We start from the raw sequence: 16,341 nt of genomic DNA on the forward strand, positions 1-16,341 counted from the left end.
TTATGATCCAAGATCAGATGGTGGATGTGTAAGGAGTGCCTAGGTAAAGATCTACAGTTCAGGAGGGCTAGTTGATATGAAAATAATTGTGAAATAAACCACACGAGCTTGTAGAGAAACAACACCGGCTCGTTATATGTTAAATTGTGTATTCAATTTCAGCAACTAGAAACCATTTGTGTAAAAAAATGGTGGTCCTTTCTAGTGTGCATTTTTGGACACAGACCTTCCATAGGTTTACAGTTTGTTAATTACAAGGCAGGTTACCTTAGTTTTCCAGATACCATGATTGCCACCCGATCACATACAGCCTCTGCCTCCTCCATGTGATGAGTTGTGAGGATGGCTCCCCGCTCTTTGTTTTTAAAGGCAGCTCGAATAGCTCTCCTGTAGACAAAGTAAACATTGCTGTGATTACTGAAATGATATTTTGAAAGCAATTAGTTCCAACCTTAACCCCCTTTTGTTTTTTGACTAAATCTTGCCCTAAATCTCTTCTCCGCCACACTATTTTCGTAGATCAATTTCTCCTTCCTCAGGACGGCCAACAGTTGCCTTTAAAGAAGCTCACCACTTACACACATAATTTAGTCTTAGAAAACTAGTCTTATTCAGTGAAAGATTGATATGAAACATGAAGAGAGATATTTGTATAATTATGTTAATACAACATTCCGGGTCCTCATAAAAACTACCATGGGAAACCATTTCTCTTATGTAGTCAAATCTTCTTCAGGACTCTGTTGTTCCCTCAACAGTTCCTGTTTTATTGTAATTTTTGTATACCACCAGCAATCACAGGGCACACAGGGATGTCGAGGTAGGAGGAGGCGGAGAGAAAGAGACTGTGGTCACAACTGCAGACAAGTCATAATTGGACACAGACCAGGCCACAGTGCTGTTTGCGGCACTGTGCGAACCAGTCACCATCATGGGAATGGATGCAAGCGGCAGGGATGGAACATGAGACTACCACCGGGGTCTGGATGAGGAGAGGGTAGTCCTCCCGGGGTCAACCTCCCCATTCCACTCAAGAACTGATATGACACTGATTTCCCGTTAATGTGGGGCAGCTGTCCAAGGGGTTCCGAATGACCACTGAGTCATTATGATGGATGGCCTAGCGGTGCATTAACAGTGTGTCTGCTGCATGTGTCTACTGCATGGCTGTGAGGTGGCCTCCATTAGTGGTCCTGGTGGTTGTCGTGCAGGGGCAGGGAAAGCAGGCAGAACAGGGACAGTGCAGGGGAAGTGACAGCACAGGGACAGCAGGCAGTGCAGGGACAGCGCAGGGAGAGTGGCAGCGCAGGGGGAGCGGCAATGCAGGGGCAGGAACAGCAGGCATTGCAGGGGGAGCAGCTGTTCAGGGGCAGCGACAGCAGGCAGCGGGGGAACAGTACCTTGGGCTGGGGCCAGGCGAAGAGTGGTGGCCCAGCCCAGTCTCCTCTGAGTTCTGACAGGCACAGATATGTCTGCCCTTGGCTTCGCCCGGGTGCCACCTTCTAGTGTCCCATGATGCGGGAGCTGCAGGGGGCTATAGAGGTGCCAGGAAGCAGGCTGAGGAAGTGCATCCCCTCTTAACAGCTCAGCTATGTGGCCTTGGATGAAGCTGTGTTTCTCAGTACTATGAAGGAAGAAATACCACGCTACTTTGAGCTCAAAATGGCCTCAGCGTTATCTCCAATGATCAAGCGGGACGTGTTCAAGGCACACATTAGGGAGACCTGCATTAAGACCTCAAGCAGAGTGCATTTTGCATAGCAAACCCATCTGGACTGAGCAGAACGAGAGCTATGGAGTCTGGAAATACTTGTGGTAACTATGATGTAGGCCTGCCATGACCTGACCCGGCTCAGACAAGAACATGACAACATAGGTTCTTAATAACACCAAACAAGAGGTTCAGGTACCAAAATTAGATAATAAAATACAGATTCACATGAAAGGAAATTCATAGAGACAAAGAAGAGAAGAAAAGAAAGAAGCCTATATTCCCAAATTAGTTTCAGAAAAATGCCCTTAATTTATTAAACATGTAAATTCAGATAAAACACATTGCAGATAAAACAAACGCTCAAAGAAAAGTGTTGGCAAAAAACAAAGACAATCAACTCATATTACCAAACACGTGGCTATCATACAAACATTACATGTACAAAAGGAACAACAGCAACACATATAGTATGTCCTTCACAAATTTTGGCCACAAGAAGCGTCAACGGCGTTTCAACCGCTGGTTAACTATGCGGTCATCATCAGGACGAACAGTGATTGGAGCGTTTTGGATAACAGCATAAGAAGCAGCCCATTCAGAATCTGAACGGCATGTGCAATACGTTAAAATTAAATAAGTACGTCAGCTGTCCTCATATCTGGTGTTCGAGGAATAATATAAAGTTTTTTTTCGGATTATCTCGGCACGAAAGGAAAGTCAGTGAAGACCATTTAATTGTGGCCCAACGATAGCTAAATCAATCAGCATGAATCCGTTGGTTATGCAAGGAAAATTCGCAGCACAGCTAGACTCGGCGCACTGAGTACGCCGAGTCTAGCTGTGCTGCGAATTTTCCTGGCATAACCAACGGATTCATGCTGATTGATTTAGCTATCGTTGGGCCACAATTAAATGGTCTTCACTGACTTTCCTTTCGTGCCGAGATAATCTGAAAAAAAACTTTATATTATTCCTCGAACACCAGATATGAGGACAGTTGACTTACTTATTTAATTTTAACGTATTGCACATGCCGTTCAAATTCTGAATGGGCTGCTTCTTATGCTGTTATCCAAAACGCTCCAATCACTGTTCGTCCTGATGATGACCGCATAGTTAACCAGCGGTTGAAACGCCGTTGACGCTTCTTGTGGCCATAATTTGTGAAGGACATACAATATGTGTTGCTGTTGTTCCTTTTGTACATGTAATGTTTGTATGATAGCCACGTGTTTGGTAATATGAGTTGATTGTCTTTGTTTTTTGCCAACAATTTTCTTTGAGCGTTCGTTTTATCTGCAATGTGTTTTATCTGAATTTACATGTTTAATAAATTAAGAGCATTTTTGTGAAACTAATTTGGGAATATAGGCTTCTTTCTTTTCTTCTCTTCTTTGGCTCTATGAATTTCCTTTCATGTGAATCTGTATTTTGTTATCTAATTTTGGTACCTGAACCTCTTGTTTGGTGTTATTATCAATTGTCCCTGGTTCAGGGGTATTGGACAGCCTCTGTTGGTGTTAATTATTAACATAGGTTCTTAGCCAGCCCTTCAGAACTATCAGGAATACCTAGCAAGGACTCAAGCTGACAGGAATTATGTGGGACAACTGCTCACTGGCCTGCTGAGTGTAGAGGGTCCTCATCACGTCATCACTGCCATACGGCACTCAGACGGACACTATGGATACAGAAAGGCTGACATCATGGCCTTGTTCTCTAGTTATTAGCAGTCCCTGATTAGCCTGGTTGAACAGGTGCCTGGGATGCACCTGGCCTCCTATTTGGCTGACACCACATCTCTGACCATGCTGACTACAAAGGCTAGATTGCAAAAGTAAGGTCATATCACAGAGACAGAGATAATGGGTGCTTTAATTCTATAAATGCAGCCAAGCAGAATTGCTCAAGCCTCTAGCTAAAAAGGTTGAAGCTGAACACAAAGCCGGCTGTCTGCCAAATACCTCATAAGAAGTTATTATCGTTATGATACCAAAGCGAGGCTGAGAACCGATGGACAGGAGTGCATACAGGCCCTTGTCTCTCCTCAACTTAGACTGCAAGATCTTAAGGAAAATTATAGCAATTCGTATCTTCCCTCATTTGCCATCCCTAGTTCACCCAGACCAGAGAGGGTTCTTCCCGGGAGAAACACCTCCCCCAATATACAAAGTTTATCCACATAATGGACGCACTGTCAACCTGACTCCACCATGCCAACTCATATCTGCCGAAACGCTCTATGCATGTCTTCATACTGCAGGAGACACACCTAACCAAACAGGAAGGTAATCGCTTATGAACCCGATGGAGGGCCAACCTTTTTTTACACCATCCACTCTGCGGCAGTGGCGGTAGAAATGGAAAAGGCCTTTAGCAGCATGTTGTGGGCCTATTTGCCACAGTCCTATGACCTAGTCACCTGAATTCTGGTACTATATTCAAACTTGAGAGTGAGAGTATGGATCGGTCATGAATTCTCAGATCATTGGCAGATATATACGAACACCCACCAGGGCTGACGGTTATCACCACGCTTGTTTGCATTTGCCATGGAACCACTGGCATGTAGAATATGAGAGCTACTGGAGGGCCTCAGACTAACAAAAGACAGGCAGAATCAATTCATTTCCCTTTAGGCACACAACATTCTAATATATTTGAAGGAAATATTGGCAGCCAGGGGGCCTATAGCTGCACCACCTGTTACCCAACTAAAAATTACCAGCTACCAATTGGCCATTCTTTAGACACTTTAGAACATAGATTGAGAGGCAACAAAAACCAAAAGGTAGTAGACAACAATTTGGACACAGGACTAGAGCAAACAAGACGAGTCAGTCACTGCTTGTAGTTTTTTCTTTCTTTCTTTATTCCATTCCATTTCATACCATTGCTGGCATTCCCCAGACTTCTAACATCACGGGGAATTTTATCCCCTCGAATCTAAAAGTGTTCTGGACTCCAATCAATTTGGCTTCTCCCTCAAAGACCAAACCAAAAAGACTTTCCAAATGTGCATTACAACATCCTCGAAATGACTGACTAGAAATCGCTTTGCATGCTGAGCCATCTCTCCATGTCCACTGCTTCTAATATGATGAGTTACAACTTTCTACTGCACAGAATTTAATCAGAAGCCCACGTCACAGTCCAATCATGTGAATCTATCAAATCCTTTGTCACAGAAAGGTCATAAAAATTCAGACATGTATATTCTCACCTCTCTCCTTTGTCTGGTGACTTGTGGAGTACCTCTCCACTGTCTCCACTGTGTTCAATATTTGTGTGAAGCCCCTTCTGAACCTTATTCATTCCTTCAAACTCTTAGTCCACCTTTTATTGCTGACATGCACGTATATCTAGAAGTCACAGACTCAGACAACTAATTCACATATGCCTCCAATGGCCTCATAGTACTTGAAAGCCCAACAAGTTACAACAGGTTCCAATTACATCCAACCTACTAAATGTGCTAAAACAATCTTTAACATTCATACCTGAAGACCAACGCCTCTCAGTTTGCAGAGCTCTAATAAACTCTTGGTTTGACTCCAAAGCTTCCTCTTCGTTGAACCTGCCCACCCAGCAAATGAACAGGCTCCAGAAGTGCTGCTTTATGTCTCATCTGTGGTTTGGGCAGGCTGGTGGTAAAGCAAGGAGTCACCTTCAATGGTGTCCGTTTCACATTGAAATGCCTTGATGGCACAGCAACGAAATGTCAAGAGAACACAATAAAAAATACCCCCAGGCCACTTCATTCTAACATTTTCAACCTTCTTGTAGTCCTAAGAATACACTGCAAGTCCAAAGAAGACAGGTGCCTTACAGTGGTTGGACATCGACTGTGGAAAAAACAGCCTCAACTCCTTCATAACTCCAACAACCATGAGCATTCAGAAAACAACTGAAAATGTATCTATACTGATCTCGGACCCCTCTTCTGTGGCCCACTACCCTCAAATGTCTCACAAATATTTATAATTAAATTCATATTACCTACTGGCGGGCGCCAGTAGGTATATATAGTTAGGATTTTTTTGAATAGGGATTTCTGAAAATTCTATGTTGAATAACTTTGGCGTGGAAGGACGGAATTGGGTGAAATTCTCAGGAAAATGGCACATTTTGTTTCTGAGCGTCCCCTGAAAGTTTGGGGGGAGTTTCGTGAAGTGGGGGCCGAGAAAAAAATGGGGGTCCCAAAACGTGTTTTTAACATTGAGTTTTCCATAGGGCGGTTGGACTCACTTTTAGCTCGAACGGCTGAATGGATTTCTATGAAACTTGGCAAAATTGTAGGGACTGGTAGTCCAATGTGCCTTTGCTAGGTCTCAAGATATGTGCTCCAGTGGATTTTGAGTATTTTAGGTAAAAAAAAATATATATATCTGTGACAGCGTCCCGGTTAGCGCCCCGGTTCGCGTACCAGACGCGTAACGGAACTTCGCGAGGAGAAGCGGATTGGCTCCCCGGTGACTGTGAACATTCTAAACAGTTCGGAGCGGCCGCCATTTTGTCTCTCGGTAGGATCGAGAGACAAGAGGTGGAAATAAACGAAGGGGGAAATGAATAAAAGGGGGCAAGGTAGACCCCTCCTGACCCCCTAGGATTGATGTGGGGTCTATTAAAGGGCCCCGCGGGGCAAAAAAAAAAAGATATTTTTTTTTTTGATTTTTCACGGTGGAAGCACTACCCGGTACGCGAACCGGGTAGCTTACCGGTAGCGTAACGGGAGTCCGCCATCTTGCGTTAAGGTCTAATTTGGACACAAGATGGATGATAAACAATGCTGGGATTGTGTAAAAGGGGGCAAGGGAGACATATCCTGACCCCCTAGGTTTTGTGAGGGTGGATGAGGAGGCCCATATATGCCAAAAAAAAAAAAAAAAAAAAAATTGCACGGTTAGCGCCCGGTGCGCAAACCGGGTAGCGCTCCGGAAAGCGTAAATCGTGAAAATTTGTAAAAACCACACAGGAGTTGGTGGGTTTTCTTGGAGGTGACGCACCTCAGCAACGCTGTAATTAATTGGATGCCACCTCTGCATGTGGCGGTGCATAGTATAGTTTCTGAAACTATACTTTTTGTCTGTGCCTCGGGACAGAACTGCTTTGCAAATGAGGCATGTCACATGTCGGGCATTGACCTTTTTTTGGCCTTGAGGGAAAGAAAAAATTGCCAAATAAAATTGTCTTTGTGGTGGGATTGCCGGGGCTGTTCAGGCAAGAATTGTCTCTGCTGTACCTCCTCTTCCTCTTCTTCTTCCTCTTCCTCTGGATTTGGAAGGAACTGTGTAGGTGGTCCTTCCTTCCTAGGTGGTTGTGGTGGTGGTGGGGGTCCACCAGCTGCAGCTACTACTGATGCCATCACTAAATAATGAGAAACAGGTCTTCCTCTCACAAAGTTGAAAGTCAGAGTGAGAAGAAAGGTGGGGGCTTTCATTTGGGAAAAAAAATTTTCTAAACCAATGAAAAGTGTTATTTTCAAGTCACATGACCTTTTACGCTTACGTTACGAGTCCAGCTATGCACCCGGAGCTCTTCCGGGGTGCTGCGCTTCGCGCCTCAGTTCGCGCTCCGGAGCACTTCCGAGTGCGCTAACGCCGCGCGTCATAAGACGCATTACGCGGCAACGCGATACGTCGCGCTTACGCGACGCGTCACAATGTTGTTTTCGAACACGGCAGTTGCGCTAACAGAATGTTCCCGGTGCGCGGAGCGGGTCGCGGCACCAAATTGAGCTAACGGGAAGCTACCCGGTGCGCGGACCGGTAGCGAAACAAAAAAAAATAATTAAAAAAAATATATATATACATAAAAATATTTTTCCTTTAAAAGAAGAATACATTTTACAGCTTTTGATATTTGCTATTAAAAAACCATTGAAATTCACTGAAAAAACCATAGGTTAAAGACCATATATAGTTAGGAATTAGCATTTACAAAACCTTGAAAATTCACTGAAAAAAACATAGGTTATAGACCATATATAGTTAGGAATTAGCATTTACAAAACCTTATTTTACTCACACAAAACCATTGAAATTCGCATATATAGTTAGTTGCACTAACTATATATCGCGCACCCGCAATCCACTGCTGATGATGTCACATATTACATCATTCATGACATGGTCAGTGACATCACTGATGACATCACTGATGACAACTCAAATGCCATCACTGACAACATCACTGATGACATCATTCATGTGATAATACGATGAACCTCTTCAGACTCTAATATAACCTTCGATACACTCAGTGTAAACAGACACTCCAGTCATGCAAAGAATCAATCACACCTCCATTTCCCCAACTATACAGTTATACACACCTTACTTATTCAAGCATATTCTAACACATATTTACTCTCTTATACAATCACTGATACAAGTTTTCAATGATCCATGCAGCCACTCACACATTCACTGGCTCTTATACACAGTAATTTATATATGTCAACTCTCACATGTACTGTGTTTTACAAATGTACTTACTTTAACATGTAGCACTGAGATATCCATTCACTCACCAATACACTCATGCACACAGTCAACCACCCATACAGCTGTTCGCACATGCAGTTTTGAACCCATACATCTAGTGAATCAACTGTTCACACATCTATGCACAGAGTCACACACCTCCCAGCCACCCACACACACACACACTCACTCTCCCATACAAATTATTTATTTATTTATTTATTTAGCGATTTGTAGAGCGCCTGGTGACCCGTAGGCATCCCCGCGCTATAACATATGTGGAGACCAGAGGAAAAAGGGGGACTTTATTTTGGGAATAGCAGAGTTTTCAGTTTGTTCCTAAAGATCGGATGGCTGGGTTCCATCCTGAGGGTGCGGGGAAGTGAGTTCCACCCAGAGGATGCTTTAACCGAGAAGCGTCGGCCACCGGTACGTGTCTTCCTGAATCTGGGGACGTTGGCCAGACGCTCGTTATCCGAACGGAGGGACCTGTGGGCCTTGTATGGAGTGACCAGGTCTCTCAGAATAGCAGGTCCGAGACCGTTGAGCAGTTTGAGTGCAGTGCACAGGGCCTTGAATTCGACCCTTTGACGTATTGGGAGCCAGTGGAGGGCCTTGATTGCTGGTTTGGCTGAAACTCTGGAAGGGAGGTTCATGAGCAGCCGAGCGGCAGCGTTCTGCGTGCGCTGGAGTTTGGCCATGGTGGATTCAGGAGCTCCCAGATATATCATGTTGCTGTAGTCCAGCCGCGCAAGGATCAGACCCTGGACCAGGAGTTTTCTAGATAGGGGCGGAAGTAGTGGGAGGATCCTTCGAATGGAGCGCATGAGGCCAAAGCAGGTACCTGCTGTTTTGGATGCTTGGGTTTTCATCGATAACTGGGGTTCTAGCCAGACTCCTAGGGTCTTAATTTCTTGTTTCGGGGTGGGAATTTCCCCGAACACGTCTGGCCAGACTGATGGGGGGATGGTGGTCCATATTTTACCCAGAAGCATGACTTCCAGTTTTGACCCGTTTAGTTTCAGCGAAGACTCGCACATCCAGTTATGGATGGCCTTGAGGCAGTTCGGCAGGTTATCAGGATGGTTGTCAAGTTGTGAAAGGGAGACGACCAGTTGCGTGTCGTCCGTGTAGCTAACTATCTTGATCCCGAAGGGGGTGACCACATCTTTGAGAGGGGCCATGTAAGCATTAAATAGAGTGGGGCTTAGTGATGACCCCTGGGGGACACCGCTCGTGAGGGGGAGGGAGGCAGAGTGGGAGTTGCCATCCCATACCTGGAACGAGCGCCCTGAGAGGAAGGATTCTATCCATGTGAGCGCCGAACCTGTGAGCCCTGCCGCGGCCAGCCGATGGAGTAAGACACGATGGTTAACTGTGTCGAAGGCTGCGCTGAGATCCAGGAGGATCACTGCCACTGACTCTCCTGAATCCAGGATGCACCTTGCCTCCTCAATGACGGCGAGAAGGGCGGTGTCTGTGCCGTGGCCCGGGCGGAACCCAGTTCGGGACTGCCGCAAGATGTTATTTGATTCTAGAAACTGTAACAGTTGCCCATTGACTAACTTCTCGGCCATTTTGCTGATGCAGGGGAGGAGTGAGATTGGACGGTAGTTTGCCATGTCGGCAGGGTCCAGCTGGGTTTTTTTTAGGAGTGCCTTGACTATTGCACTTTTCCAGCTGGGGGGGACCGAGCCTTGAGCTGGTTGCCCAAATACTTGGGCAACCAATCAATAACCCATATAGTTACTCATATAGCTACTGATCAACACATGCAGCAGTTTACAGAACAACAGATATAATGATGCACAAATTAAGACAGTTTAGTCACTAACCCATGCACTCACTGAGACACATTTAATCACTCTCTCATACAGTCAGTCATGCACCTACTAAATCCTTCATCCAGACACTTATACATCCACTCATTCTTCAATATGTAAGACATATTTTAACTTTACAGAAACATACAGTCACTGGATGATGTCATCAGTGATGTCATCAGTGATGTCACTGACCATGTCATGAATGATGTAATATGTGACATCATCAGCAGTGGATTGCGGGTGCGCGATATATAGTTAGTGCAACTAACTATATATGCGAATTTCAATGGTTTTATGTGAGTAAAATAAGGTTTTGTAAATGCTAATTCCTAACTATATATGGTCTATAACATATGGTTTTTTCAGTGAATTTTCAAGGTTTTGTAAATGGTAATTCCTAACTATATATGGTCTATAACCTATGGTTTTTTCAGTGAATTTTCAAGGTTTTGTAAATGCTAATTCCTAACTATATATGGTCTTTAACCTATGGTTTTTTTCTGTGAATATAAGTAATGATATAAGCAATTCTCTTAGGGTGGCTCAAGGGTAGATTATGAAAAGCATATCAGAACAATAACTAGAGGCCTGAAACAATTTTTAAGCAGGAAATGGACTCACCACACTCTCTGTTGTCCTTTAGGGTCCATTCCAGTTGAAGGTTCATCCAGGAGAACTACAGTCGGGTTTGCTAGCATGCTTAATGCGAAACACAGCTAAAAGCAAAGAAAAAGCAAAGACCTAAATATTATATTCCTTTTAGTTTTTTAGGATTCTACTATAGCTGTGAAAGTCGTTCTACTGTAGAAAGTTGCTGTGAAAAGCATTCAGCGTCTTGGATAAAATATGTTATAGGGGACTGGGGTGCCACAGCTACTTAACTGAGCCCTGAATACTCAAGTAAAGGACAGTGTCAGAAAATGGGATAGAAACTGGGAGTGGTGGCCCTGCCAACTTATTAATGCACAATCATGTTGGTCACAAGACATTTCACTGAGAAACTCTACTTATCTCATGATGGTTATGCGACAAGCAGTATGCAATGCACCCAGGAAATGTGGGACAAGCAGTAGTAAACACTGTTAAAGTTAGGAGCACATCACAAATTATTTCCAATCCAATTTAGAAAACATGTGAAAAATGCAATATGCATAATGACAGAAAAGTGGATAAAATGGATTGAGGAGTCTTGAAGTAAAGTTTTAGGGCTAAAATAAAAGATGGCAATTAAAGTCAATCCTCACGGTGGCTCAGGATTTACAAATGATTGGAGATGGACCATAAGGATCATGTAAGCCTTGAAGGTCGAATGAGTCACTTTGGGGCTTTGGATTGTTACTTTTCCAGTTTTTAGTTTCATCAGGTAAGATGCTTGAATCCAGTGAGGAAGGCAGCTATGTTGTCATGGAGTGGCTGCCTAGGCTTTTACTTTTGGTGCCAAAATGTCAGAGCAGACAAGGTCGGATTTCACAGCCAATGAATTTCTTGCCTTACCATAGTTCCGTGTCCTAAGTTTACAGATTTATTCAGTTTGGTAAAGCAAACATCTGTACCAAATAGGGGTTCCCTGAAATCATATACTTCTTTTTCACATTCGCGCTGTACCCTTGAGCAGTGCTGGAATTCGCTCTGATTGAGACACACTAGCGATTTATAGCTGGCTAGATTTCACAATTCCTGGGCAGCTTTGGTGCCTTGCCCTGTCTTCCAATAGTCAAATAAATGACAACGTTAAGATATTTTGTGACGCTCGGAAAGTCACTCCTGGTATCTCCTAAGGCCCACAGATGTTCAGGGCATGCTTCAAGGCTCCTGGGGCCTCATTTATGAGAAATGATGCATCGCTGCTTGAAAGCAGCGATGCGTCACTTCTCAGTGCGCACCCCTTGCGACATTCCTGATGCGTCATATTTAATGTATGACGCATCATGTCGCAAGGAGTTACAGACACGTCAGTATTTCTGATGTATCTGTAAGCGCAAAAGTGACGCATTTCAGGAGTGTGTCACACAAGTGACGCAACTCCAGCAATGCGTCCTTTCACATGGGGCAGGCCCCATGTGAAAGTGCCTGCGTCAGTCTTACGCCTGCTGTGAGGCAGGCGCAAGATTTTGACGCAACAGTGTCCTAAAAGTGATGTAGTGAAATCTCATAGATTTTACTGCATCACTTCTACGACCCTTCCTTGCGTCAATACGCCCCCCTTGCATACATTATACCTGGCGCAGGTATAATGTGGTGCAGGGGTTTACAAAGTGACGCATATACCTAGATGCGCCACTTTGTAAATATGGTGCAACAAGGCGCATTTTTTAAACCACTGGTGCGCCACAAAAAGTGGCGCACGGGCGGCGTAAAAGTGACGCACAGCCTCATAAATGAGGCCCCAAGTCTCTCGTCAGCGAGGGCTACCACTCGGTCTAGTTCAGTCCACTCTAAATCGGGCACTTAATTCTTCCACACAGGATGTACTTTCAGCCTTTTGTGCCTTCTGTGTCCACGAGGCAGACAACAGACCGGCAGCCAGCTGCACATTAGAGAGTAGTGGGTCAGACAGAATTCTTCTTTCTTAAGATTTTCTGAGGAGTCTTTGATTGGGTGCCATTTTTATCCAGTGATAGAGGATCCTGCTAGGTCCAGTCAATGCACAATATCCACTAAATCCCAATGCTCCTTTTAGCACTTCCTTTCTCACTTGACTGTTAAACTTCACAGAAGCCTCTATTCAAGGTGGCAGAAGATGATGTTTCCCTCTCGGGGGTTCTGAGCCACCAAAAATATCCAGCCTGATAGGGATGAGGAAGCACCTCTCCTTCCAGAACAGAACCAAGATGAACATCAGGGAATGTCTGAGAAAGTACTCTGGATGAAATGTGTCTTTCAGTTGTGGTGGGGTGCAAATGTAAGAACTCCGCTGTTACTCTAGGCGATGTGTAGTGGATCCTAACTGACCTAAGGTGTGTTAGGGATCAAATGTTTGTGTTGTGCTGATAAGACCCAAAGGTATAACTTATTGTGAATGCTGAACTCTCACACACCATGCGATCACAGGCCTCGTCATTAGATCATCTCATCACTAGTGTGTGACTGGTGAAAAGGATGGGGGGATCACTTTCAAAGTAAATGAGTTTAATATGGGAGGCTGGAGATTAATTTAAGCAAAGGAATGTGTATTTATTTCAAATACACTGAACCAGTAATTCTGGTATTTTGTCATAGGGGATTCACCCTTCTCCCTAATGAAGTACAGACACAACCGTGCCAATCTCTATTCCCACTGTACTGAAAATAATGGTTTAGGATATCTGAAAGAAACATACATTTCCGTTCAGCTTTGTTCAGTTATCTCTGCCTCCCACTAGGTAGACAATGCACTACATAATCATGATTACCTACCATAGACTTAAAATAGAGAAAAACGTTTTGATGTAAAAAAAAAATCTGACCTTCTAGCAGGCACATGTAGAAGGTTGAAACATGCTAACCACTATTTAAGGTACAATTCACTCCACTGTTTTTTTTATATTTAAACACCGTATGACCTCAATAAAACAGAAACTAGGTCTACCAAGTGGAATTTTTAACGAACTTTTTTTGGGACCATCCTATATGTTGCATTGAGGTCGGAGAAATTGCATTCTCATTCTTTGTTACCTTGACTGGGACCAACATTAATTTCTCACATCCTGCATAAGAACTTCTTCACTTTGAAGATGAGCCCAGCCATGTTTTGACCAACCAAAGATGTGTGATGTGAGAAATGGAAGTGATGATGAAGCATAACACTCCAGGGTTGGTTGAGGGCTAAGCGTCCTGAATATGACATCCTTTTAAGACCTGTCAACCTAACACAAACATTTGATCCCTTGTAAAACATAAAGCACATCAAATCACACATTCACAACTCCATGAACTGTTCAGTTTACATACAATGATGGAAGGTTTTAATCTAGTTGAATAACTTTCTTTCCCTCGACCTGAATCATTAAGGTGGTAAACATACTCATTGCAGCCCACATATGGTAATACAATTCTACATAACTGTTGCATTTTCTCTGCCAAACACCATGGCCTTACTGGAAAGTTGAACAGCCAATTGGGTGCAAACAATTTGATATTATGTTTATAGAGAAGAGCACACAACTGATTGGCAGTGCCACAGAGCATAGTGCAGAAAAAAACAACTGAAAATGTGGAGGGGGCACTCAAAAGTCTGTCTGTTCTTAATGGTGCAATTCCAGAAAGTATTCTCAAATCTTTTTTTTATATATACATTTTGTATTGAGCAGAGCTGAGAACCAAACAAAAATAACAAAGCATTGGTCATCAGGGAGGAATAATACACATATTTCCACAAATAGCACACAAATATCATATATGATAAATACATAACACCTATCCCATATGTACAGTTAAAAGCTGGAACCCGCCAGACCAGGATATACACATCTTTAGAAGAAATAAAGCAAAGAGTCCTTAACACCCTAAGATCCTCTCAAATATGCTTATCTTGCCATTTTATGTACCCATTTAAGATAAGATAGAACCTCATGCGACCTCCAATTTTGGAGGATTAATGAGCATGCTACTGTAGAGCAAATTGATATATACAACTATTCGGTTCTGGACAGTTCTGAGCTAGTTCTGGAAAGTCCAAAGAGAGCCACCTCTGTTTTGGGATTGATGTTTCTGTTGACTGGCTCATTGCTAAAAAAATATTTTCCCAAAATGTCTCAATCTCCGGGCATGTAAAAAACGTATGGAGCCAATCTCCCTCACCTTGGGAAAGGCACCAAAAGCATTTATTATCTACTTCCGAATGGCAATTTTTTTTTTCTTCCTTTAGTATAGCCATCACAACAGGAAGGCCATCCTTTTACAATTACCCGCTTTTAGGGCCTTGCTTCCTAATTGGGCTATAGCCTGCCATTCCTGATGAGAAAAAACGCAATTCGTCTCCCGGGTTATTTTTCCCAAAAATTCATCCACCAAGGGAAGCGCCTTGTGTTTCATAAGTAAAGAATACCAATTTCCCACTCCCTTCAGGTTAACTTTGAATAAAGCATTAACTATGGGAGTTGAAGCCCCGCTTTCCGGGAATATATATTTTTAATCAAAATTTGTAATCTGTATATATTCTAAAAACCCTGGCTTCATTTAGCTCCCTACCCTGCCTATTACTCCTTCCCAGAGAATCATTTTATTACCGATAAGAAACTGGCCCAGATACTCGAGGCCAATATCTTTCCATATCTTAACATGGCTGGAATGAATATGCAGGCCAAACCCCTTACATTCATCTAGTTTCAGAAAGGCAAAACCGGAAACATTAGCTTGTTTAAGCAACAATTGAAGTCGATTAGAATAATCACGCATGGTCTATTGGCGCAACTTTTTCGGTAATTTAGATGTTTTTAGAAATGCGGGGGATCTGTATGCCGGACTAAGCAATCACCTTCTTAAAAAAATGTGTGTCTATCTGATCATTTGGTTCCACCAGTCGTGCCATGAGATCTAATAACGTGGCTACGTAATATGTGTGGATGTTTGGTAGGGCTAAGCCCCTCCTGATTAGTCTCTAATTGTAGTATAGGCAATTTGACCCTAGCCATCTTTTTGTTCCAAACAAATTCCCTGAACATAGTGTTGATTTCCTTAAAGTATTTAGCATTACTTTTTAAGGGTACATTGCCAAACAAAAATATTAATAAAGGAAGAATTTACATTTTTAGGAGTGCAACCCGCCCAATCAGTGTCGAGGGCAAAAGGGACCAATTATCTGTTAAAGTTTTGATTTTGATTCGCCCAGTCATATAGTTTAGATTGAATAATTGATCTATATGGCAAGAGACATTAATGCCCAGGTATCTGATTGGCTCATCTTTCTGAGCCTGGGTTATTAAAATCGTGGGTAAACAGTCACAACTCGAGTTAAGTAATAGCACCTCTGTTTTCTTTTGGTTTATCTTATAGCCTCCTATCTGTTCGAATTTGCTAAATTCTAGAAGGGCTTCTTCCACGTTCCGTTTTTCGAGGCCAGGTACATGATTATGTCGTCTGCAAATGATTTTATTTTTGATATCCCTTCACATGGAGCTCTGATAAGGGAGTTTCCACAAATTCTTACGCAAGGGGTTCAATGAAAAAAGTAAATAAAAGAGGGGACATCAGGCACCCTTGTCTAGAACCGTGATTTATTTCCACAATCCCTACTACATATCCATTGACTATCACCCGAGCTTGAGCACCTTGGTAGACATTTTTTAACATATTTAGGATTTGAGCCGGAAAACCAAATTTACCTAAACCAAAAAAA

At 43.1% G+C, this 16,341-nt stretch overlaps 1 protein-coding gene across 2 annotated transcripts in view; it reads right to left on the reverse strand.

Annotated features, from left to right (window-relative positions):
- Positions 1-16,341, reverse strand: part of LOC147702338 (ATP-binding cassette sub-family A member 9-like) — a 1,822,583-nt gene that overhangs the window by 108,015 nt on the left and 1,698,227 nt on the right. For both annotated transcript variants that reach the window (XM_086930970.1, XM_086930969.1), the window contains 2 exons: positions 10,647-10,741; positions 268-387 (listed from right to left, as the gene is read on the reverse strand). In XM_086930970.1, the coding sequence (XP_086787096.1) occupies positions 268-387; positions 10,647-10,741 (215 nt within the window). The remainder of the gene's footprint in view (positions 1-267; positions 388-10,646; positions 10,742-16,341) is intronic.

This window comes from Lissotriton vulgaris, chromosome 7 (genome assembly GCF_964263255.1).
Source record: "Lissotriton vulgaris chromosome 7, aLisVul1.2, whole genome shotgun sequence".
NCBI lineage: Eukaryota > Metazoa > Chordata > Amphibia > Caudata > Salamandridae > Lissotriton > Lissotriton vulgaris.